The sequence below is a fragment of the Rhinatrema bivittatum genome, chromosome 14 (genome assembly GCF_901001135.1).
Source record: "Rhinatrema bivittatum chromosome 14, aRhiBiv1.1, whole genome shotgun sequence".
NCBI lineage: Eukaryota > Metazoa > Chordata > Amphibia > Gymnophiona > Rhinatrematidae > Rhinatrema > Rhinatrema bivittatum.
Window position 1 is genome coordinate 74,619,493 of NC_042628.1, and position 24,194 is coordinate 74,643,686.

General features: G+C 42.9%; 1 protein-coding gene across 1 annotated transcript in view; it reads left to right on the plus strand.

Annotated features, from left to right (window-relative positions):
* The window catches only part of KMT2B (lysine methyltransferase 2B), a 357,171-nt gene that overhangs the window by 77,287 nt on the left and 255,690 nt on the right, over window positions 1–24,194 (plus strand). Inside the window, exons 4-5 of the mRNA XM_029577331.1 lie at window positions 9,876–10,073; window positions 10,213–10,378. Of these exons, the coding sequence (XP_029433191.1) occupies window positions 9,876–10,073; window positions 10,213–10,378 (364 nt within the window). The remainder of the gene's footprint in view (window positions 1–9,875; window positions 10,074–10,212; window positions 10,379–24,194) is intronic.

Below are 24,194 nucleotides of genomic sequence, written 5' to 3' on the forward strand. Positions count from 1 at the left end.
CACATGTTTATTAACCCCTTCAAAAAAATGAAGCAGATTTGTTAGGCAAGACTTCCCTTGGGTAAATCCATGTTGACTGTGTTCCATTAAATCATGTCTTTCTATATGCTCTACGATTTTGATCTTGTGAATAGTTTCCACTATTTTTCTCAGCACTGAAGTCAGGCTCACTGGTCTATAGTTACCTGGATCGCCCCTGGAGCCTTTTTTAAATATTGGGGTTACATTGGCCACCCTCCAGTCTTCAGGTACAATGGATGATTTTAATGATAGGTTACAAATTTTAACTAATAGATCAGAAATTTCATTTTTTAGTTCCTTCAGAACCCTAGGATGCATACCATCCGGTCCAGGTGATTTACTACTCTTTAGTTTGTCAATCTGGCCTACTACATCTTCCAGGTTCACAGTGATCTCGTTCAGTTCGTCTGACTCCTCACCCCTGAAAACCATCTCCGGAACTGGTAGCTCCCCAACATCCTCATTAGTAAACACGGAGGCAAAGAATTCATTTAGTCTTTCTGGAATGGCCTTATCTTCCCTAAGAGCCCCTTTAACCCCTCTGTCATCTAATGGTCCAACCGACACCCTCACAGGTTTCTTGCTTTGTATATATTTAAAAAAGTACAGTACAGGCCGATACAGTACAGTGCGCTCCGGAGCGCACTGTACTTTATCAGTCTGTTAGGGAATAGCCATTGCTATTAATTGCATCAGTAGCATGGGATCTTCTTAGTGTTTGGGTAATTGCCAGGTTCTTGTGGCCTGATTTGGCTTCTGTTGGAAACAGGATGCTGGGCTTGATGGACCCTTGGTCTGACCCAGTATGGCAATTTCTTATGTTCTTAAGCACCATTTATGGTAAGCAAACTTGCTTTACACCACCCAGTCTGATTAATTTATCATTCTCCCATTCGTTCAAATGGATCTCCTGTAAACAATCTTGGCTTTTTGTCTGTGAAGGGATTATAACATTTTAATCTGCTTTACTGGGGACCCCAGTCCCGCTAGGTTCCACGAGATTATTCTAAAACTGTCAACCATATTTAATCCAGGTGGAGATGAGCCTTTCAAGGGAAAACCATAAGTTCATCAAATTGGCGCTGATTCTCCCCAGCCTAGAGAACCAATGCACACTAGTAGTATCTCCAGCCACCCGCAGCGTACAGTTTAGAAAGTCACTGCCAGGATAATATTACCCTATTTTCCGCCATTTTAATATAACCCCCCAGCTCCCCCATAACCAGATCCTGATATCCTCCAGAAAAAGGAGGCTCAAACCACACAAATTAATTTGTTTTGGTACCCCGTCTGTACCGCCCACCAGAAACACACAGGACATATGATAGAACACCCCTGTGAATCCTATCTAATATGTACCCCTTTGTTTTCAGCTTAATACAGAACCCTATTGAAACTTATGTTCTGAGAAAACACAAACAAAACAAACATAAGAGAAGTCTCATGATGATCACGGACTATGTGAGCGAATGCCAACAGTGCTTTAGGCATAATGAATTAGGCGCATATGACCCAACAATGCAAAACTGAGTCACTTCTCTGTTAAGGTTTCCAAAAACTATTGTGCATCGGCCACTGAATCAAAAACTCTCCATGTTCCATTATGTTCCACCCGCAGCCTCGCTGGGTATTGTAAAGTAAATCTCCCGTGCCGATTAAACAAATCAACAAAGATTTGGGAGAATTCTCTTCTTTTCTGAGAAACCGCATTTGAATAATCTTGAAAGATCATAATTTTATGACAGTCATGTCGTAAAGCTGACTTTTTTCGATAGGCATGAAGGATTATGATTTTATGCATAAATTAAAAAATCGCAAATCACAATTCTGGGCCTAGTCGTCCCCAGGGATCTAGAACTGTCTGTGTGCTTGTTCCACATGGCAGTGTCCTTTAAGATTTTCCAAGCCTAGCTCTGTTGCTAGCCATCCCTTCAGCAAGGAGTGTACCTCCCGATCTTACAGGAGGCTAGTTGCTGAATATCCTCAAATAAGTCGCTAGCTAGCTGGATAAGTTGGTAAGCACTAGTGGGCAGTGGTTTTCATCTTCAGTTTCTTTCTCTTTGCTTCACAATCAATGAATTACTTTGCTTTGATGCGGAGTATTTTCCAGCCAAGGTGGCATGTGTTTGCTTGGACGGTAAACCTTTCCCTCCTTGACAGAGTTGGTATTCCTAGTTGGTCTAAGACCGTACAGTAGGTATTTGTAGTAACCAACAAAGCCCCAGTGAAAGTTTTAAATTGAATTGAATTGTCCGCCTTAGATCATTGTTTGGAGCAGCTATTTAATACTAGAAGTGCCTTATTGTTTTTAGCCGAATTTTCAAGGGAAAGAAAGTCGACTTATGAGATCGCTGGGTGTGTGCATGTGTCTCCTAATAACTTTATGAATTTTCTATTGGACATTTACAATAACTTTTAAGTACATGCCAGGAGGTTCAAAGATTGTGTGTATGTATAGATATGGGTATAGGTAGAGAAAAATAAGATTTTCTTTTTTAATTTTAATTTTTTTTTTATATACCGGAATTCCTGTATGCAATACAAATCAATCCGGTTTACAAGTAACGAAGATACCAGACAAACCTACTCTAAATATAAGTGCTATGTTAATATATTAGTACAATAACCCTATTGCTAAAGGGGCTGGAACAACTCCCCTATGAGTCAAGGCTGAAGAGGTTAGGGTTGTTCAGCTTGGAAAGGAGGCAGCTGAGGGGGCATATAATAGAGGTCTTTAAGATCATGAGAGGTCTTGAACGAGTAGATGTGAATCGGTTATTTACACTTTCGGATAATAAAAGGACTAGGGGGCACTCCATGAAGTTAGCAAGTAGCACATTTAAGACTAATCAGAGAAAATTCTTTTTTACTCAACGTACAATTAACCTCTGGAATTTGTTGCCAGAGGATGTGGTTAGTGCAGTTGGTGTAGCTGGGTTCAAAAAGGGTTTGGAAAAGTTCTTGGAGGGAGAAGTCCATTAACTGCTATTAATCAAGTTGTCTTAGGGAATGGCCTCTTCTATTACTGGCATCAGTAGCATAGGATGATCTTGGTGTTTGGGTACTTGCCAGGTTCTTGTGGCCTAGATTGGCCACTGTTGGAAACAGGATGCTGAGCTTGATGGCCCTTGGTCTGATCCACTATGGCAATTTCTTATGTTGTTAAAACAGCACTCATGTACCATCTAAAAACAATTTGTCAATTATAGCAAAACTGTATTAGAATGAATAAATATTAAACAAATCTTAAAACACATTTAAAAATTCCTTGTATGTTAAATGAATTGGCATTATACTTGTCAGTATGATTTAAATATATATTTGAAAAATAACTGTACCAAAATGTGTAAGCAAACAAAACTTTTAATGAAAGATTCACATACTACACACACTTTCTATCAAAATACCAATTACATGCACTATATTCACCTTAAAACACCATCATCCTACAACCTACAATTCAATTCAATTTAAAACTTTCACTGGGGCCTTGTTGGTTATTCAAATACAGGTTGACTTGTATGTTAATGAAAGATCTTTTTTGTAATCCACACTGATCAATTTGTAATTGGATATAGTGGACTATAAGTACATTAAATAAAAATTTTTAAAAAATGCATACAAAATGCTGAAAACTTATACCGTTCACTGATGCTAATGTACAAAATGTATAATGAAAATATAATCATGAACAATATTATAACTGTAAGGAAGTCCTTAAATATGTACGTTATTAACGACGCAATGATGAAATTCTGCTGTAGAGAACCCCAATAAGGATCCTCATTTCACTGACAGGCTTCTTCATAGCAGAATTTTAACATTGCACCATAGAAAATGTTTATACTATTTATTTATTTATTTAAAATTTTTATATACCGGCATTCATGATACAATCACATCATGCCGGTTTACATAGAACAGGGGTGTACAAAGAACAAATGAGTAACCTTTTAGTGAGGAGGAAGCAGTTACAAATAACAAGGTACTAGAACTGGGAGTAGAGAAGAAAGGGAGAGGATAACATTAGATAAAGATATTTACATTAAATTAACATTTTTACAATGGGAGGTAGTTCAACAGGCTGCAAGGGTTAATCAGTGTCCGGGAATGCTTTTTTGAACAGCCAGGTCTTAAGTCTTTTCCTGAAGATTGGGAGGCTGGGTTCTTGTCTGAGGTCTGGTGGGATGGAGTTCCATAAAAGGGGGCCGGCTGTTGAGAAGGCCCGATCTCTTAGAGTGATGTGTTTAGTAGTTTTGGCTGGGGGTACTTGGAGGGATCCTCTGAGTGCGTCTCTGGTTGGTCTGGAGGAGTTATACTTTTGGAAAGGGATTTGTAAGTCGAGTGGGGAGTGTTGATGAATGGTTTTATGTATTATGGAAAGAGATTTGTAGAGGATTCTAAAATGAATCGGCAACCAATGGAGATCTTTTAGGATTGGAGTAATATGGTCCTTCCTCCTGGAATTTGTCAGTAATCTTGCCGTAGCGTTTTGTAACATCTGTAGGGGTTTAGTGTAGGAGGAGGGTAGGCCCAGAAGGATAGAGTTACAGTAGTCGATCTTAGAGAAAATGACAGCTTGAAGGATGGTTCTGAAATCTTGAGTGTGGAAGAGTGGTCTAATTCTTTTCAGAACTTGAAGTTTATAGAAACAATCTTTGGTGGTTCTGTTGATGGAAGCTTTAAGGTTCATCCGGTTGTCTATTAACACTCCTAGATCTTTCACATGTGTAGTAGTGGGGGTGGTTGGAAGATTAGAGATGGAGTTGTTGTTATCTGTTTCAGTTCATGTAAATTGTTATATTGAAGGTTCATGGTATTTCAAGCAGTTATTTGAGTGTGTGTGGTACATTGCATTTTGTGTAGGAACATTTTTGTTGAATTTTTGATAACTTACTAGTTTTTTTTTAATGTATGTATTTAAATTTTCTTAAAGATGTCAAGTATTTAACATACTGATATTGCACATTTTTTAAGTTTTGTGAAATTTTGTATTTTTCTTAATTTTGAGATAATTATAATTTTTAAATGCTACATGAGTGCTGATTCATCATAGTGTAATTATAGATATGTACTAACATAGCAGTTAATTCATTGGGTAGGTTTATCTGATATCTGTTTTTACTCTGTGTGGGTGTGTAGTTTTTTTTAAATCTGTTTTTATGTACCCTTACAAATTCTGGAATATAGACTCTTAGCTGTGTATGTGAAACTTCATGTATGTGTGTGTGTGTATGTGTATATGTATGTATATATATATATATATATCCACACCAGTGGGTTATGTATGCCTACATGGAGATGGAGTAAAACTGACTCGCTGACATATAACCTTGTCCTGACATCTGCCTGCCAGTATTCTCCGTCTCCAGCAGATGGTGGAGCTTCCTTGAAGTCCTGAGGAGACACTGTTGGTCCTTCCTTTGGTTGTGTGCTTTAAGTCTGGAAGCCTAACCAGGTATAGATTTAGAAGAGAATGAGGGCGTGCTCGGTGGTGAAGGCTTTAGCTTTCTCCCCCTTTAGCCGACGACCTGATTGTATTCTCAGCCAGGAAGGGTTGATCTCTGATTTAAAAAAAAAAAAAAAGTTAGGAGGGAAGTTTAGCCTTCCTCTTTCTCCTTACTGGGTCTCTCTTACTCTCGGCATTTCCCTTTTCCCTTTCACTTCTCTGGGGAGTTAATGAAGAGTGGAGGTGGCACGGGGACAGCAAGTTGAGCAGATTTCGCTAGACTCCACATCTCAGGCTCTGTTCAGTCATCTGCGTGGTAGGCCATGGTGGTGGTTCCCCCCCCCCCCCCCCCACTTTCACGGGCGTCTATTTGCATTGTCGCCACACAGCGGTGTCTTGACATAGGTGTGCATATGCGCAAAAGGCTGCAGCCTAGATTTGAACGCATTTTTGCATGGATACACCGGGCACAGTTAGTATGCGTGCAGCAGGCTGCATAGGGCTGAGCTAAGGAAGAGTAATAGCACTGGGGACAAAAATGTTTAAGCACCTTGCCGTATAAGGGTAATTCAGCCATCACTCTCTCTGTGCCTTTGTCAGCGCTGGTCAGATGCTGAAGGAGATTTGCCTACTGCAGATTTTGTAGATGTTGAGATCTCCCCATGGCCTATGGTGGATCTGGAGGGCTCAAATGCATGAGGCGACACTGTGGCAATTCCCCCTCCCCCCCCCCCCCCCCTTGTTGATGCCAGGGGCAAGGTTCAGAAAGTGCCATGTTTGGACTTATGGGCCCCGATATGGATCCATCCTCCTTCTCCTGGATGGAATTTTTCCAGAGCTTGCAAGATTTCTGCAGGGGCGAGCAGTGGAGGTGAAGCAACTCGCTAAGAAGAGATTGCGTTCTTGGGCCTCCTACTTTGCCATCCACTTCAGGCAAGCGCTGCAGGGAGGCTTTCCCTGGAGATCTACAGTTCATGACACATCTAATGATTCCTTTGGGGACTTGGCTTTCTAACCTCTGGAAGAGGGAGAAATTCCACCTGATTTGGACCCACATCGAACTCTACTCCATATCTTCTGGCAACAAATTCCAGAGCTTAATTATGTGTTGAGTAAAAACATATTTTCTCTTATTAGTTTTAAATGTATTACCCAGTAACTTCATTTTCCTGAACATACCTAGACCATCGGGTTATGTATCCCTACCTGCAGATGGCAGTAGAGAGCAAAGCTTTGAGGCTCTGCCACATAACTAAGAGTGCCACCTGCAGCCCTTCAATATTTCTCTGCTGCCAGCAGATGGTAGAGGTGCATTACATGCAGTCCTGACAGATTTGGTGTTCAGAGACTGGGATCTGCTCCGCAGGGTTGCTAGGTCCTGTTCTCAGGCAAACAGGGGGGTTGGATACCCCTGACGGTGTTAGCCCGCTGCTTCTGAGGCCCCAAGTAGCCAGGGGATTGGCTCACTCTCCGGTCTCGAGGTCCCCTCCTGGTGTCGGCTGCTGATCCAGGAAAGTATCCCCTTAAAAATTTTTGGGTTTTTTCCGCTTACATTAGCAAAGGTCTTTCGGTGCCCTCGAGTCTGAAAGCACATTCAAAAAGGGCTCAGGTGACCTCTTAGACGGAGCGTCAATCGGTTTCTCCCCAGGAGATTTGTAGGACCGCTGTGTGGTCCTCTCTTCATACTTTCACCAAGCATTATTGCTTGGATATGCAGGCTCCGGAGACTTCTACTTTTGCGAAAGTATACTGAGAGCGGGTCTTTCGGGTGCCTGCCCAGTGTAGGGGTGCTTTGGTACATCCCGATGGTCTGGACTGATCTGGGTATGTTCAGGAAAGGATAATTGGTTCTTACCTGCTAATTTTCATTCCTGTAATACCACAGATCAGTCCAGAGGTCCATGCTGGTGTTACTGCTGAAAGACTGATTTTTTTGCTGGAACTTGGCTACTGCGTTCAGAAATTTTGCAATTAGACTAACCAAGTTGGTTTATCCCTTTTTCTTCAGGGCTGTATAGGTTAAGCATTGAATAGATTTTCCAGCTGGTTGAGCAGTCCGGTCCTGTTTAAGGGTTTCCATAATGGGGGTTTTTTATTTGCCCTAAAGTTAAGAAATTTCTTGATTTTAGCTTGGGTAATAGCTTAATGCTGCAGGTGGCTTATGTGGCAGAACCTCAAAGCTTTGCTCTCTGCCACCATCTGCTGGGAGGGATACATAAACCGATGGATTGGCCTGATCTGTGGTATTACAGGAACGAAAATTAGCAAGTAAGAACCAATTCTCCTTTGTGTTCCCTGGTCTATGTACTTTTCAAAACAGTAAACAACTAATTAACATTTACTCGTTCTATTCCACTCATTTTATAAATTCCTCGATTACCGAAGGACAGGAAATCGGCGACACTTTCCTTTGGAATGAGAGGCTGCTCTGTTTTCCCTTGGTTTCATCCTTACAGAGGAGCAGCTTCTCAAAAGTCTTGTCCCTTAGGAAGATCTTTGTCCTTTCGGCCTAAGAAGCTAATAAGGATGTGAGCTCCGGGACCAAAGCATTGCTATCTTTGCAATGAAGTTCTGGGGGCTCACCTATTGAATCAGCATATAGGTGGTCATCCATCTCACTTTTGTCAAAGGTGGGGCCAGATTACGATGGACCATTGGGTCCTGGAGGTGATACCTCGGCCAATGATTGTCAGGGTAATTTGGAAGATTGCGGGTCAGACTGAGACCTTATTTCTGGTGGCTCCAGATAGGCCCTGATATGCCGATCTTCAGTGGCTACTGGGCTCTTCAGACTGCCATTCAGGAAGGATCTCTTACATTAGGGGCCAATACTGCACAACGATCTGGGTTGATTGTGTCTTACGGTTTGGCCCTTGAGAGGACTCAGTTGTTGAAATGTGATTATTCTTCAGCAGTGATTTCCACTTTGCTTTGGGCCAGGAAGTTTTCTACATCTCTAGCTTTATATTAGGGTTTGGAGTGTTTGAGAGCTTTTGTGGCATGCAAATTTTTCATTTTCTTAAATTTGAAATTCCACTAATATTGGAATTTTTGCAGGACGGTTTGGTTAAAAGCTTGGCCTTAAACACTGTGAAGGTGCAAGTAGCAAATCTCGCTTGCGCTAGGGGATGGGTCACTGGTGGACCTTTGTCTTCCCAATTGGATGTGTCCAGCTTCTTGAAGGGAATCAAGAATCTTCATCCTTCCTTGCATTTACGGGTGTCTCCTTGGGACCTTAATCTTGTATTGTGCTTGTTGGTGGGTCCTACATTTCAGCTGCTGTGTATGCTCTACTTGCAGCTGCTTACTTTGAAAATGTTTTTTTTTGGTGGCGATCTGTTTGGCAAGGTGAATTTCCGAGCTACCGTTTTCTCGCTGTGAGCCATTTCTGTGAATGACTCTGGGGGTACAGTTTAGTACTGTATCTTCCTTGTTACCGAAAGTGGTTTTGGAATTTCATTTGAATCAATCTATTTCCCTGCCCACTCTTGACAAGGATAGAGATGAGCAAGATTATCGTTTTGTTGCGTGCCTTGAAGGTTACTCGCTCCATGAAGAAGACTGATTGTCTGCGCTCCATAGTGGCATGGGTGATGATAGCTCGTTGGGTGAAGGAAGTCCTCACAGCTGCCAATGTGGATGTACCATTACCTAGACAAGTCAAGGAGTATTCCACTAGAACTCGGGTAGTCTGGTGTTGCCCGTCGAGATTTGCTGGGCAGCAACATGGTCATCCTTACTTACCTTCTCCAGGCAAACCCACTTAGAAGTTAAGGCTCAGGATGCGGCTTTCACGTGTGTGGTGTTACCAGGACTACAGGCAGCCACCTACCCTTTCTGGGACATCCCACTGGTGTGGATTGGTCTGCCTGAATGCTGAGGAAGGAGAAATTACTACTTACCTGATAATTTGTTTTCCTCTAAGGAAGACAGGCAAATCCACCACCCATCTTGGTCTGCCTACTTGTTTTTAATTCGTCCGGTACAGAATGTTTCTTTTGATTCGTTTGAAGGACTGGTAAATGAAAGATCCAGACCCTAAGATGTTAACTTTTTTGCTGAGCTCACTGTTTCCCGATTGGTTGGGAGCACGAGTGATTGAGATTTAATAGTCAAGTTCCAGTATAATCAGTTTTGTCCACAGTTTGGCTTTTCTAGGAATACTGGCAGGCAGATGTCAGGGCAGAGCTATATGTCAGTGACTCCATTTCCATCTGCTGGTAGACGTGCATAACCCACTGGTGTGGATTGGCTTGTCTTCCTTAGAGGAAAAGCAATTATTGAGTAAGCAGCAACTTTTCCTTTTGTTGTAATTTATGTCTGTTGAGATGTAACATGACTGCAAATAGACTTGCATTGCCCACTCTGTGGGATTCAGAATAATGAGACATGCTTCTCTCATCAGTCCTCTCTCCAGGCTCCTTCTCCTCCTCCTCCCCAGGCTCCTTCCCCTGCCCTAGCCGAGGAAAAAAAGGTGGAAGAGCCACTAACTGTGGTTGTAGCAGCCTCACTATCTGCAATAGAGGACAACAGCCAGGATGCCAGCATGAGGAAGATGGACATAGAGTCTCCTTTGGAGGATGAGCAGAAGCCCAGGATGCAGGTAAATTCACAAAACTAGGTAGGACAACAACTGAGTCCAGTCCAGAGAATGCAGGTGTACACAAGGCCCTCATGCTCTCCTTATCAGATTAGTGTCTCTCTTGTGTACTTTTTCTAACGTTTGATTCTTCCTCCCGCAGAGTCAGGAGTGTCTGGTGCAAGGTCCACGAATCAAGCACGTATGCCGCCATGCCTCTGTGGCACTGGGGCAGCAAAGGGCTGTAGTTCCAGAGGACATGCCACGACTCAGCACTCTGCCATTGCGGGACCGAGAGGAGAGCACAGCCCTGCCCGCCACTGTTGATGGTGAGAAGGATGCTGCAGGGGCTGGTTCAGCATCAGAGAGAGGGCAGGAGTGTGGGGAAAATATTTCACGTGCTTTGCTCTTGATGATTAAAGTGTGGTGTGCATAAGTGGAATAGTCTGCTTAATGGACCTTCTGTTGGCTACTTATAATTTAGTGATTAGCAAATTCTTTGCTTTTAGATGTGTCCTGGAAGCATAAAAAGATAATGTGACTTGCTCAAGGTCAAGCACAGTTGATGACAGATGGGAGTCTTGAACTGAAGACGGTGCTCTTTGTATGTCATGATTCAGTCCTCTAACCGCTAGGTTTCTCCTTTATAAATCCAATAGAATTTTTCCAACTTGTCAAGTTTGAAGCTGTGTCTCTGTAATTTTGGTTCTTTGCCGTTTTTGATATCCTTTTGTCAGGTCAATATATATGAGCTTTTTTTTTTTTTAATTTTATTTTTATTGAGATTTTCATTTTTAAAAAGATATTACACAGCTTATATCCATCAATTCAAACAAAGGAAAAAAAAATTTATTTATTTATTTATTTTTGGCTTTCATATACCGATCTTCTTGCATTGTATGCAAATCAAACCGGTTTACAGTGAAACAACAAACTTGCCTGTGAGCAATTACATAGAACAATAAACATCTTAAAAACTTTGAGTAACATAGTATGAGAAGTTAAATAATATCATAAACAATTTGAGTTACATAGCAATAAAGTTAAAATAAGCGATCAAATATATATCCAACATATATATCCAATATATATATCCAACATATATATCCAATATATATATCCAACGTAGTTATTCTGTACATTCTGTGATTATCTATAGATGACAAATTATAAGAAAAATGAAATTTGGAGGATAGCAAACTCTAGAGCAGCATTTTACACTTGAAATTACTTAACAGATTGTGTCTACCCCCAAACACACTTTTCCCCCAGCTGATATATCTATGGAGAATTTAGGAATAGGATTCAAGATATGAATGAAGTTGATTAGGTTGGTTAAATATATACCTAGAATTTTGAAAAATTATAATACAATGGCAAGGGAACCTAGGGAGAAATTTAGCCACTCTCTGTGTAACTCTCTCCCTCATACTTAAGAATTCCTTTCTTCTTATCTGAGTGTCCCAGGCAATGTCAGGAAATATCCTGACACACTGACCGTGAAACTTGGACTTTTGATGTTTAAAATAAAATCTAAGAACTGAATCTCTCTCAGATATGAATGCAAATTGAACTATTAACTTAGCTCGAGTCGTGATGTCCATTTCAGAAGATTTTTCGAGAAAATCAGAAAGGTTCAGATCACTCTCTTTTTGGATTCCTTGTTCTTGATCTTACATATTTCTGGATTTCTGAGATTGAGAAATATAATAAATTCTAGATATTACCGATATAGCAGTTTCTGTATATTTCAAAACATTAATCAGATAGCTTTTGAATAACTCCTTTGGAGAAATTAGGTTTTCTAATTTGATTTTCCAATTGTTCTAATTTATCTGAATATAGCCTTTCTGATTTTATTAGGTTTAACTGCACTTTTTCAGTCTCTTCCACTTTCTTCCCCATCGTATTAACAGAAGCATCTACTTTTTCAACTTTCATTTGCAAGATGTTATTACTATTCAGAGCATCCTGAACTATTGTAGCTAGACTATTTATTGATTTCTGCATAGAAATAATCAGAGTTCCTATTTCATCCAAAGTAAATTTCTTAGGAGTCATCGCTCTCCCTTGAATTCCTTCAGTTCCTTTCTTCATAGGAGCATTCCCGATTTTGACCTTGAAGAAAAACACGGCACAAGCAGAAGCTGTTCTGCCCAGGGACTGTGTGATCACCCTTGCTTTGCTGGCTACCCTCGTCCATGACGGCAGGAGGGTGCCAGCCCGCCTTCTGCTCCGCCTACTGGGTCATATGGCGGCCTCCATCCATGTGACTCCCTTGACCCATCTCCACATAAAGTGCCCCCAGTGGGCTTTGCAGTCCCAGTGGCGGCAGGCATCTCAGGATCTAAAGGCTCTGGTCACTGTCACGGACCCTCTGAGGACACCTCTGGCCTGGTGGGAAGATCTTTCCAACCTACAACGCGGCCTTCCCTTCCACCTCAGGTGACTCTCACCACTGATGCTTCCCCCCAGGGGTGGGGAGTCCAAAGGAATGGCCTCCACACGCCTCTGGACCGCTGCCGAAGCCCGCAGTCAGATAACCTTTCTGGAGCTTTGGGCGATATGGTACTCCTTGTGGGCATTCAAGGATTAGTTGTTGTCCAAGGAAGTTCTGATCCGGACAGACAACCAGATCACGATGTGGTACATCAACAAACAGGGCGGCACGGGCTAGTTTCTCCTCTGCCAAGAAGCGGTGCAAGTCTGGAACTGGGCCCTCTCTCAAGTGATGTATCTGTGGGCAACCTACCTGCCAGGTCACCTCAGTGTGCTGGCGGACCGTCTCAGCTCTCTTTCTTGTTAGTTCCTGAACCAATTGCTCCTTGAAGCAATCATTTTATTACATCCAGGAACTTTGTCTCTAGCAAGTCCTGATGTTACATTTACCCAGTCAATATTGGGGTAATTGAAATCTCCCACTATTATTGCACTGCCAAATTCGTTTGCTTCCCTGATTTCTCTTAGCATTTCATCATCTGACCATTTTGTCCAGATGGATGGTAGTATACTCCTATCACTATACTCTTACCCAACACACATGGGATTTCTACCTATATAGATTCTACTGAGCATTTAGTCTCTTGTATGATCTTTCTCCTGTCACATAAAGTGCCACACCCCCACCAAGTTGATCCTCGCTATCATTGCGATATAATTTGTACCCTGATATAGCACTGTCCCATTGGTTATCCTCCTTCCACCAAGTTTCTGTGATACCAATTATGTCAATCTCATTTGCTGCGATACACTCTAACTCTCCCATCTTACTTCTTAGACTTCTGGCATTGGCATACAGACATTTCAAAGTGTGTTTTTTGTTTGTTTTAACAACCTGTTTTTCAGTTGTTTGGGATAATTCGGAAATCATTAGCTTTGGTGATTTTTTTACATATAGGCACATGGACTATGTTTGCTTTTAATGGAACCTCTCTGTTGGGATGCCCCAACTCTCCTGTTTCATTAGTATCCTTCAAGGATACATTTCTCCGAACCATGCACTGCTGAGTGACTGTCGGCTTTCCCCCTTGTTCTAGTTTAAAAGCTGCTCTATCTCCTTTTTGAAAGTTAGTACCAGCAGCTTGGTTCCACTCTGGTTAAGGTGGAGCCCATCCTTTCGGAAAAGTCTCCCCTTTCCCCAAAGGTTTCCCCAGTTCCTTACAAAGCTGCATCCCTCTTCCCTGCACCATCGTCTCATCCACGCATTGAAACTCTGGAGCTCTGCCTGCCTCTGGGGACCTGCACGTGGAACAGGAAGCATTTCAGAGAATGCCACACTGGAGGTTCTGGATTTCAGCTTCCTACCTAAAATCCTAAATTTGGCTTCCAGAACCTCTCCCACATTTTCCTATGTAGTTGGTGCCCACATGTACCACGACAGCCGGCTCCTCCCCAGCACTGTCTATAATCCTATCTAGGTGACGCGTGAGGTCTGCCACCTTCGCACCAGGCAGGCAAGTTACCAGGCGATCCTCACGTCCACCAGCCACCCTGCTATCTACATTTCTAATAATTGAATCACTAACTATGATGGCCGGCCTAATCCTTACCTCCTGGGCAGTAGCCCTGGGAGACTTGTCCTCAGTGTGAGAGGACAATACATCACCTGGAGAGCATGTCCTTGCTACAGGATCACTTCCTGCTATACCAGGGTGATGTTCTCCTACTGGGAGACCTTTCTGATTCAAGGCAGCACTGGGGCTGCCAGACTGGATTTGGGACTTGGCTACTATATCCCTGAAGGTCTCATCTATATACCTCTCTGTCTCCCTCAGCTCCTGCAAGTCTGCTACTCTAGCCTCCAGAGATCAGGCTTGTTCCCTGAGAGCCAGGAGCTCTTTGCACAGAGTATACACATACAATCTCTCACCGGTGGGTAAAAAAATCATACATGTGACACTCAATGCAAAAGACTGGAAAGCCCCCCCTCTTGCTGCTGGACTGCTGCCTTCATCTTAGTTTTATTGAGTTCCTAGGTAAGTTTAGGATACTAAGGGGGTTAGAATGAGAGTAGTTTAAATTTACAGGTGAATTTACTAATTAATCAGCTAGTGTCCTACAAGGGGATGATTAAACTTTCAATAAGGGCTGGTGTATAATAGTATGATTTAGATAAGACCCTGATTGATTTTTAATGAGAAAGTGTCTCATGCCTAAAAATCAAGGGTTGAGTGGGTGGGAAAGACAGACACTAGAATTAACTATCTCTGGCTTGCTTATTACCTCAATGTCCAATTTTAGGATTCTTTATTATAGAAATGATTTCCTTTAAAAAGCCCAATTGTGCTAATTCCATGAGAAAATGATTCGGAATTCTTGTATGTGTATTGTGTATTAAACGTTGTTGTAAAATGATATCAAGAGCTGTGTCCTGTGGAATGTTAGTGTACAATGATTCAATATCCATAGTTACCATTAAAATATCATTACTAAGATCATTAAAACTATTTTTAAAAAATTGATAAAATGTGTAGAATCTCTTAAAAACGATGGAATCTTTTTCTATTTGTGGTCTTAAAAGATATAGATAACTTATCTGCAGCCAAAGAAGGTGGTTTTCTTACAAACAAAGAATTTGACTTTTTGACAGTGAAACATTCCATCACACCTACGATCTACATTTTGCCTAAGGTCCACAAATCAGTGACAGATCCCCCCAGGTAGACCTATTATTTCAGCAAATGGGTCCCTCCTTGAACCCCTTGCTATTTTTTTAGACAAATTTTTAAGACCACAAATAGAAAAGATTCCGTCTCAGCTCTTGATATCAACTTGTTTCCTCCACGGCTTGGTTAGATAGCCTTCCTTGTTTTTTAATCAATCAATTGCTTATTACCTCAGACACACACAAACTCTAAAGAATATATTCCTTAATTTCACCTTTCACCAAACTTCTGTAAGCTCAAAAATTTCTGAAAGCTATATTTACCAATCCTTTTTAACCACCGTTAAATTAAAATTCACTCAGTTAATGGAACGGTTTGAGATTCGCACGCCGTTAGGCGTGCACTTCTGGTCCTCCTCTACTGCAACGGGTGCAGGGCCTCTGGAAGCTGGGGCTGTGGACGTCATTCCCTGAATCTCTTGCGGTGACTCCTGGACTCCTCTCCCGGGGGATGCTGGGAGCAGTATGCAGATGAGCCTTCCGGTCCTCCTCTACTGCAAAGGGTGTGGGGCCTCTGGAAGCTGGGGCTGTGGACGTCAATCCCTGGATCGCTTGCGGTGACTTCTGGACTCCTCTCCCGGGGGATGCTGGGAGCAGTATGCAGATGAGCCTTCCGAGTCTCCTCCAGCTGAAGCCCCCTCTTTGACCTCTGGTGGTGTCCTAGGACCTCAATGTTGTCCTGGCAAGACTGATGCGGTCTCCTTTCAAACTGCTGCGGTCCTGTGACCTGAGGTTCCTCACCTGGAACGTCATATTCCTGGTGGAGATCACTCCAGCTCATAGGGTCAGTTAGCTTCAGGCTCTGGTTACGTAAGCACCTTATATGAAATTCTTCCACGACTGAGGTATTGCGTACGCATCCTAAATTTCTGCCCAAGGTCGTGATTGATTTCCACCTCAATCAGTCCATTGTTTTGCCTACCTTTTTTCTGAGACCTCATTCCCACCCAGGGTAGTGGGCACTTCACTCCCTGGACTATAAAAGGGCTTTAGCATTCTACCTAGATCGCACGGCGAGCCGCAGGCAGTCCACCCAGCTCTTCATGTCCTTTGACTCCAACAGGCTGGGGGTGGCGATGGGTAAACAGACCTTGTCCATCTGGCTGGCAGACTGCATTGCCTTCTGCTATGCGCAGGCAGGCCTTCAGCTAGCCAGCAGAGTAAAGGCTCACTCTGTGCTGGCTATGGCGACGTCGGTGGCTCATTTGTGACAATCCCTGTCGCTGAAATTTGCCGGACCGCAACCTGGAGTTCTCTTCACACGTTTGCGGCTCATTACTGCCTAGACAAGGATAGCAGTCAGGACAGTGCCTTTGGTCAGTCCGTCCTGCGCAATCTGTTCCACACCTGAACCCAACTCTCTCTGCTCTTGCTTCTTGTGAGGACCAGACCGCCCCTAGTTACTTACAGCGCTGCAGTTGTGTTATGCCCTTTGGCATCTTAGAAACATAGAAACGACGGCAGAAGAAGACCAAACGGCCCATCCAGTCTTCCCAGCAAGCTTCACACATTTTTTTCTCATACTTATCTGTTTCTCTTAGCTCTTTGGTTCTATTTCCCTTCCACCCCCGCCATTAATGTAGAGAGCAGTGATGGAGCTGCATCCGAGTGAAATATCTAGCTTGATTAGTTAGGGGTGGTAGGGGTAGTAACTGCCGCAATAAGCAAGCTACACCCATGCTTATTTGTTTACCCAGACTGTGTTATTCAGCCCTTATTGGTTGTTTTTCTTCTCCCCTGCCGTTGAAGCAGAGAGCTATGCTGGATATGCGTGTAGTATCAGTTTTTCTTCTCCCCTGCCGTTGAAGCAGAGAGCTATGCTGGATATGCGTGAAGTATCAGTTTTACTTCTCCCCTGCCGTTGAAGCAGAGAGCTATGCTGGATATGCGTGAAGTATCAGTTTTACTTCTCCCCTGCCGTTGAAGCAGAGAGCTATGCTGGATATACGTGAAGTATGTTTTTCTTCTCCCCTGCCGTTGAAGCAGAGAGCTATGCTGGATATGCGTGAACTATTAGTTTTTCTTCTCCCCTGCCGTTGAAGCAGAGAGCTATGCTGGATATGCGTGAAGTATCAGTTTTTCTTCTCCCCTGCCGTTGAAGCAGAGAGCTATGCTGGATATGCGTGAACTATTAGTTTTTCTTCTCCCCTGCCGTTGAAGCAGAGAGCTATGCTGGATATGCGTGAAGTATCAGTTTTTCTTCTCCCCTGCCGTTGAAGCAGAGAGCTATGCTGGATATGCGTGAAGTATCAGTTTTTCTTCTCCCCTGCCGTTGAAGCAGGGAGCTGTGCTGGATATGCGTGAAGTATCAGTTTTTCTTCTCCCCTGCCGTTGAAGCAGAGAGCTATGCTGGATATGCGTGAAGTATCAGTTTTTCTTCTCCCCTGCCGTTGAAGCAGAGAGCTATGCTGGATATGCGTGAAGTATCAATCTTGCATCTAGGACCTAGGACAGCAAGATGTTAGTCCTCAGGAATCCTGCCCGCCTCCCCACGATGTTGGGTTCACCTTCAGTTTGTTTTATTTTTTTGCTCATATTTTTGCTAAGTTACGAGACTGAAGGGAACGCGTGGATGCACAGATAGTGGCAGGCTGGGCATGCTCAGTCTGCTGGTCAAAGCTTCTACAAACTTTGACAAAAGATTTCTGTGCCGGACTTCATCGGATGATGTCACCCTCATGTGAGGATTAACATTCTGCTGTCCTAGGAGAACACCTCTTATAGGTAAGCAACTGCATTTTACATTTTGATATTGCTATAATAAATCAGTTGTCTTTGCCCAATTATACTGTTTTATCCTAGCTGAGGTCTGACCAAAACGTTGGGGAGTTATGATTATTGCAGTCTTTACTTAAATTGTCTGTTTTAGCTACTGAGAAGGTGCCTCATTTTGAGATGTTATCATTAATTGCTCCTGATTGGGGATTTTAAATTATTTTCTAAATTACCCTGCCATTCTTTCTGAGTTCCTGATGAGTTTTAAGGCAATTGAAAAAATGTTATTGTATTGGGAGATTTTTATTTACATGTTAATTTTTACCTTGGTCTGATCCATGTGATATTTTAAATATGTCTGCTCTGCTTTAGACTCAAGTTATAAATCAGCCAACACAAGCGTGGGCATTCACTTGATTTGTCTTTTTTAAGGAGTGACTTGCTACTAATCTTGCCCCTTTGTCTTGTAAGTCCATGGTCTGATCATTTCTTAATACCGTTTACTGTTGGGATTCATTTATCTAATAGGCCGCCTTCAGTTCTTCGAAAACAGATTTTCTCTAGATGCAAGATTGATTTTGATCAATTGTGATCTTCTTTGCTTCCAATGATAAGTTTTCATGCAGTAATGTAGATATCGCTGTTTGAGTGGCAAGGTTCTTGGACAAGATTGCTCTAATTAAAAAAGTGTTGCAATGTAGCACTTATGTCCTGTGGTTTAATAAAGTTTTGATTCTCTTAAAACAAAATGTGATATGTTGTGAGAGTCCAGTCAAAGATTAGAATTGTATAGGCCTGCGAAATTAGTGTACTGTAACTCTATTGATAAATGCAAGAGATTATTTTTCTAAATATTCTGTGCCTTCTAGACCTAGAGAATTATTTATTTATTTTTTTTAAGTTCGGCATCTGGTATGGTAGAGTGTTTGAAGAAAGAGGATGCCTGTTCACTTGCTAGCAGTAGTGAAGTAGTCTCTGCTTTTTTCCATGATAAGATTAAATGTATTACTTTGCAGTTTGATCGGTGTCATTACCAGAGAATTTCTTCCTCTGAGACTAAATGATTCTTTTTCTAATGTGTCTGTTGCCAATATGAAAGTTTCCTTCTGTCCTTCAAATGCCTTCTTTAAAGTGTTGAGGGAAGATCTGTGAATTTTTTTTTTGTCAACTTTTATTAATCTTTCTCTTAAGGAAGGTCGGATTCTGCAGATGTTAAAAACGGCCGCCGGGCATCTTTACTGAAAAAATTGAATCTGGATCCTTTGGTGTAATCTAATTATAGGCCTATTTCCTGTTTGCCATTTCTAGCTGAAGTGTTAGAAAATACGGCTTTATTGCAGATTAGATGATCTAGTGCTGATCAGAATCTTTTGGATATCTACCAGTTTGTTTTTTGAGCTGTACTCAGCACTGAAACACTGTTACTATCTGTGACATTTTCAGGCATGGTTTTGATAACAGATCTTGTTTCTTTCCAAATTTATTAGAGGTTTCAGCTGCATTTGATTCTTTGGAATAGTGGTTCCCAATCTTTTTTTTGTTTCATGGCACACCTGGCACAGGGGTCACTTTGTTGTGGCACACCACCCACTTCCCCACCATTGCTTTCTATTCTTTTTCTCTTCCCTCTTCCCCCACTGCTTGGCATCATCACCAACTCCCTTCCCTCTTACCCCAGCATCATAATCATGCCTCTCCACTGGAATCTTCTTCTTCCCTTCCCTATCCTCCACGCTGCTGGCAGCATTATCACCTTTCTCTTCTCTTGTTTTATCATCACTTTCCCTTTTCCTCACTTCCTGGCATCAACTTCACCTTCTGTCGCCACCACCTCACTCCTGGCATCACCAACTTTTCTTTCCTTCTGTCCCTCTCGCCCACTCCCTGACATAATCACCTTCCCTCTCCCATCACCTCCCCCCTCCCTAACCCTCTGGCATCATCACCTTCTCTCGTTACCTCTTCACCCCTGACCATCAGCATCACCATCACTACCTTCCCTTTCTACTGCTCTCCCCCCACCTCCTCACCTCCAGCGTCATCACCTTCCCCTCTCCCTCCATCCATCTCCCCCACCACCCCCTGGCATCATCACCACTTTTTCCCTACCTCCTCTCATCACATTCCCTCTCTCTTAACCCCTCCATCATCATCATTACCTTCCTCCTGCATTCACCACTTTCCCTCGCCCCTTTTCATAAAGCTCGAGCTTTTAGGTAGATTCAGTCCTTCGTCCCAGGCAGTCCAGACGGGATGCGGGCTCGAGTGGTGCTGCCTCCCCTAACCCCTCAATGAGCGTGTACCGACAAATTCCCAGGATCAGGAGGTAGAGGTCACTTCTCTCTCCTATTTATTGGAGGTGGATCAAGATCACATCATACCAGTGGGGTCTAGAAGTGATAAGAAATGGCTATGTTCTGGAGTTTCTCAGCATACCTCCGCAGAAGAGACAGACAGTGGAGTGCAAGTTGTCAGAACTCCTCAGCCTGCATACTGTGATACCAGGGCCCATGTCTCAACATAATTCAGGCTAATATTCCTTCGCTCCATCCTGGATCTCGAGGTAGTCAACTGGCTTTTGCAAGTTCCTCGTTCACGCAAAGAAACGTGATAAGAGCAGTATATTCGGGGATTTTATTACGTCTCTGGGTTGTCAGTGGAGTATCTTCATATACTCTTCCGGTTGTAGCATCAATGGTTTTCTGCATTTCGCTGTTTTGGGGCAACTTACTTTTTGAGTGCTACCCTTCGGTTTGGACAGAACCAAACCTTCTGTAAGGTCAGAAAGGATGGCATTCTGATCCACCCATGCTTCGACAGTTGGCTAATTTGGACCAAGAGCTATGAAAGAATTTTCAGGCCCCACGCAAGGTGATCTCCTTGCTGTAGGAACTAGGTTGGGTGGTGAACTTGGCCAAGAGCAATCTGCAGCTATCCCAGACATTAGAGTATCTAGGTATTCATTTTCGAAATGAAGCAAGACAGATGTCCCTGTCAGGGGTCCACATTCAGAACTGATGGTGTGGGTGTGTCTATTGACAGAAACAATATGCCTAACGGTGTAGTCTTATCTTCAGGTGAGAGGGTTGATGGCAGCCATCCGAGAAGTGGATCTGTGGGCAAGGGTGCATTTGCGTCCTCTTCAGCACACACTGCTTAGGCATTGGAATCCACAGTCTCAGAACATTTGATATGATTTTAGTTACCGGTGGAGATCTGCATCAGACTGTAGTGGTGGTTGTAGGTGGATCATCTGAGGGGTGTTCCCCCAATGACACTGGACTGGCTACTATGCCAGCCGGATACGAGCCTCCAGGGTTAGGAGGCTTACTGTCAGGAGTTGAAAGTTCAGGGGCGCTGGAATACAGAGCATCAATTGGCTGGAAGCCCATGCCATTTGGTTGTCATGCTTGCGATTTGATGGTCGCTTACAGGATCGAGTGGTCCGAATAATGTCAGACAATTCATTGACGGTGGTTTATATTGATTGTCAGAGGTCACGAGCTGAGGCTCCAGGGAGGAAGACTAAGAACCAATGTCAGGAAATATTTCTTCACGGAGAGTGGTGGATGCCTGGAATGCCCTTCCGGAGGAAGTGGTGAAGACCAAAACTGTGAAGGACTTCAAAGGGGTGAGGGATAAACACTGTGGATCCATCAAGTCTAGAGGACGTGAATAAAGAGGAGGCAGCAAAACACTGCACGGAGTGGCAGTAGCCACAGAGGCATTCACGGAGCGGGATGCCAGTGGTTGGTGTTCCACCTTCACGAAGCGGAAGGATGGAGGGCTGCCATCTCCAAAAAACAAAACAAAAAAAAAAAAACAGGGGTGGGTAAGAGTATGGGGCAGGGGTGTGGCCTGCTTGTTGCGGCGGTTGCTACCCCTAATTGAGCTGGATGTTCACTTGGATGTGGATCCGGCGCTGCTCTCTGCATTGGTGATGGGGTGGAGGGGAATTAGGGCTGGAAGCCAATAGTAGCAGGTGGGAGAAAGAAAAAGGAAAAAAAAGAAAAAAGATAAAGTGCGTAGCTTGCTGGGCAGACTGGATGGGCCATTTGGTCGTCTTCTGCTGTCATTTCTATGTTTCTATGTCAGGGAAGAACCAAGAGTTGCCAAGTGTCACAGGAAATAGCCCAGCTCATGGAATGGGCGGAAGTACATCTTCAGGAGATCGCAACCTCGCACATTGCAGGAAAGACAATGTAAGAGCCAACTTTCTTAGCAGGACAGTGTCTGGATCCAGGAGAAAGGGAATGGTACAGCGAAGCGTTCTAGCTCTTAGTGGGGTGCTGAGACCTCTCGTTTCTAGGCTTGCTGGCGACATCACACAATGTGAAGGTTCCTCACTTCAGTCCCAGGAGAGATATGAAGTTTTTGGCATTGATGCCCTCATCCAGGCCGAAGACCAGCTTCTTTATGCCGTGGCCCATGTTGGGCAGAATGATACGTAGATTTAAGAAACACATGAGTTTGGCACTTCTGGTGGTACCAGATTGGCCCAGTAGGCTGTGGTATGCAGATCTACAAAGGCTTCTGGTGGAATATCCTCTCTGATTACTGGACCACAGGGATCTACTATGGCAGGGGCCTATTCTTCTCAAACATTTGACTTGATTTTTGTTTTACAATGTGGACCTTGAGAAGGCTTGGTTGCAGAATCGTGAGTAATCCACTGTGGTGCTTTCCACTGCTTCAAGTTATTCACTTCCTTAGCCTATGTTTGCATTTGGCAAATGTTTTTGGCTTGGTGTGAGGAACGATGGGTTCATCCTCATTTGGTTAAAATTCCACTCAGTTTGGATTTTTGCAGGATGGGTTGTGTATGGACTTGGCCCTTAATTCCTTGAAGGTAGAAATGGCGGCTCTGGCCTGTTTCCGATGTCACGTGAATGGGGAACCCTTGTCGGCCCAACTGGGTGTGGCACGGCCTTGAAAGGGATGAAGCATCTTTGGGCCCCTTGCAATTGCTGGCGCCCATGTGGAGTCTTAATCTGGTTTTGGAATTCTGGCGGGTCCCACCTTTCAATCACTGCATAGCCTCTTCCTGAGGTCATTTACTAGAGAACGATGTTCTGCACGTAGAGTTTCTGAACTACGGGCTCTCTTGCCGACAACTGTCTCTACAAGTGTCTCCAGGAGCAGTCCAGATGCGAACTGTTCTGTCTTTTGGCCAAAGGTGGTCTCGGATTTTCACTAGAATCAATCAATCTCTGCTGACTCTGAGCAAGGAGAGAGAGGTGGAGGAATATTGCCTGTTTACATGTTCAGGCAAAATTTCACATCTAAAATGGAAGAAAGATTTTTAGGTAACAGTGATACATATGTTATATTTTAGACCACAATACGGACCAAACATGTCACCTGATATCCACAATCCAAAGGAAATAACTCAAGACATATAGCGGTTACAGGTCAGTTACATTATTACAAGATCAATTACGATCCATAAACTCCCTTAACCAGAGATTGGGAGCTGGCCCAAATCTTCCCCCTTATTACTAAGGAAATTTACTAATTGGGAAGGAAGACAAAATTGCTATGAAACCCCTTGATATTTTAACAAGCATATATATGGAAATTTAAGAACATATAATGCTCCCAGTTGCTGTAATCTAGGTCTTAATAACAGGAATTGGCGCCTGCGCTTGCCTGGATAGGTCAGGGAACATCAGAATTTTACATTTCAAAAAAGGTTCCTTTCGATGTTGAAAGTACTTTTTGAAAATCCATTCCTTGTCTGAATCAAGTAGAAACGTAACAATCAACTTAGGTGGCACTGCTACTTCTTCATCCAGCTGTTCCAATGTCAGAACTATTCATCTTTGGTAACTCTTTCAATTGAACCTCTTTTTCTTCTTGCGATGTAACCTTCTTTGTTGTTGGCATGTAATACACTTTAGCAACTATAGGAAGAGTTTCTTCGGGAATCTTTAAGGATTCTATTAGATACCTTTTCCAGATATCCTTAGGAGAAATATACGGAATCTTCGGAAAGTGCATGCAGCGTATATTCTTAGCACGAGCCATATTTTCCAGGTTCCCCAGCTTGAAATTAAATGAATTATTTTCCTTTATAATCTCTTGTTGGGTAAGAATTAAACTTTCAGTTTTTGTATTTTGTAAATCTTGAATCTTTTTAACTTCACCCAAATCTTTTTCTGCTAGTTCCAATCTTTTATCCACTTCTTGTACCATTTTAGAAATGTTGGTAACTTGTGAAGAAACATTAATATTCAAAGTATTAATAGCTTCCCAAATCGTTTCGA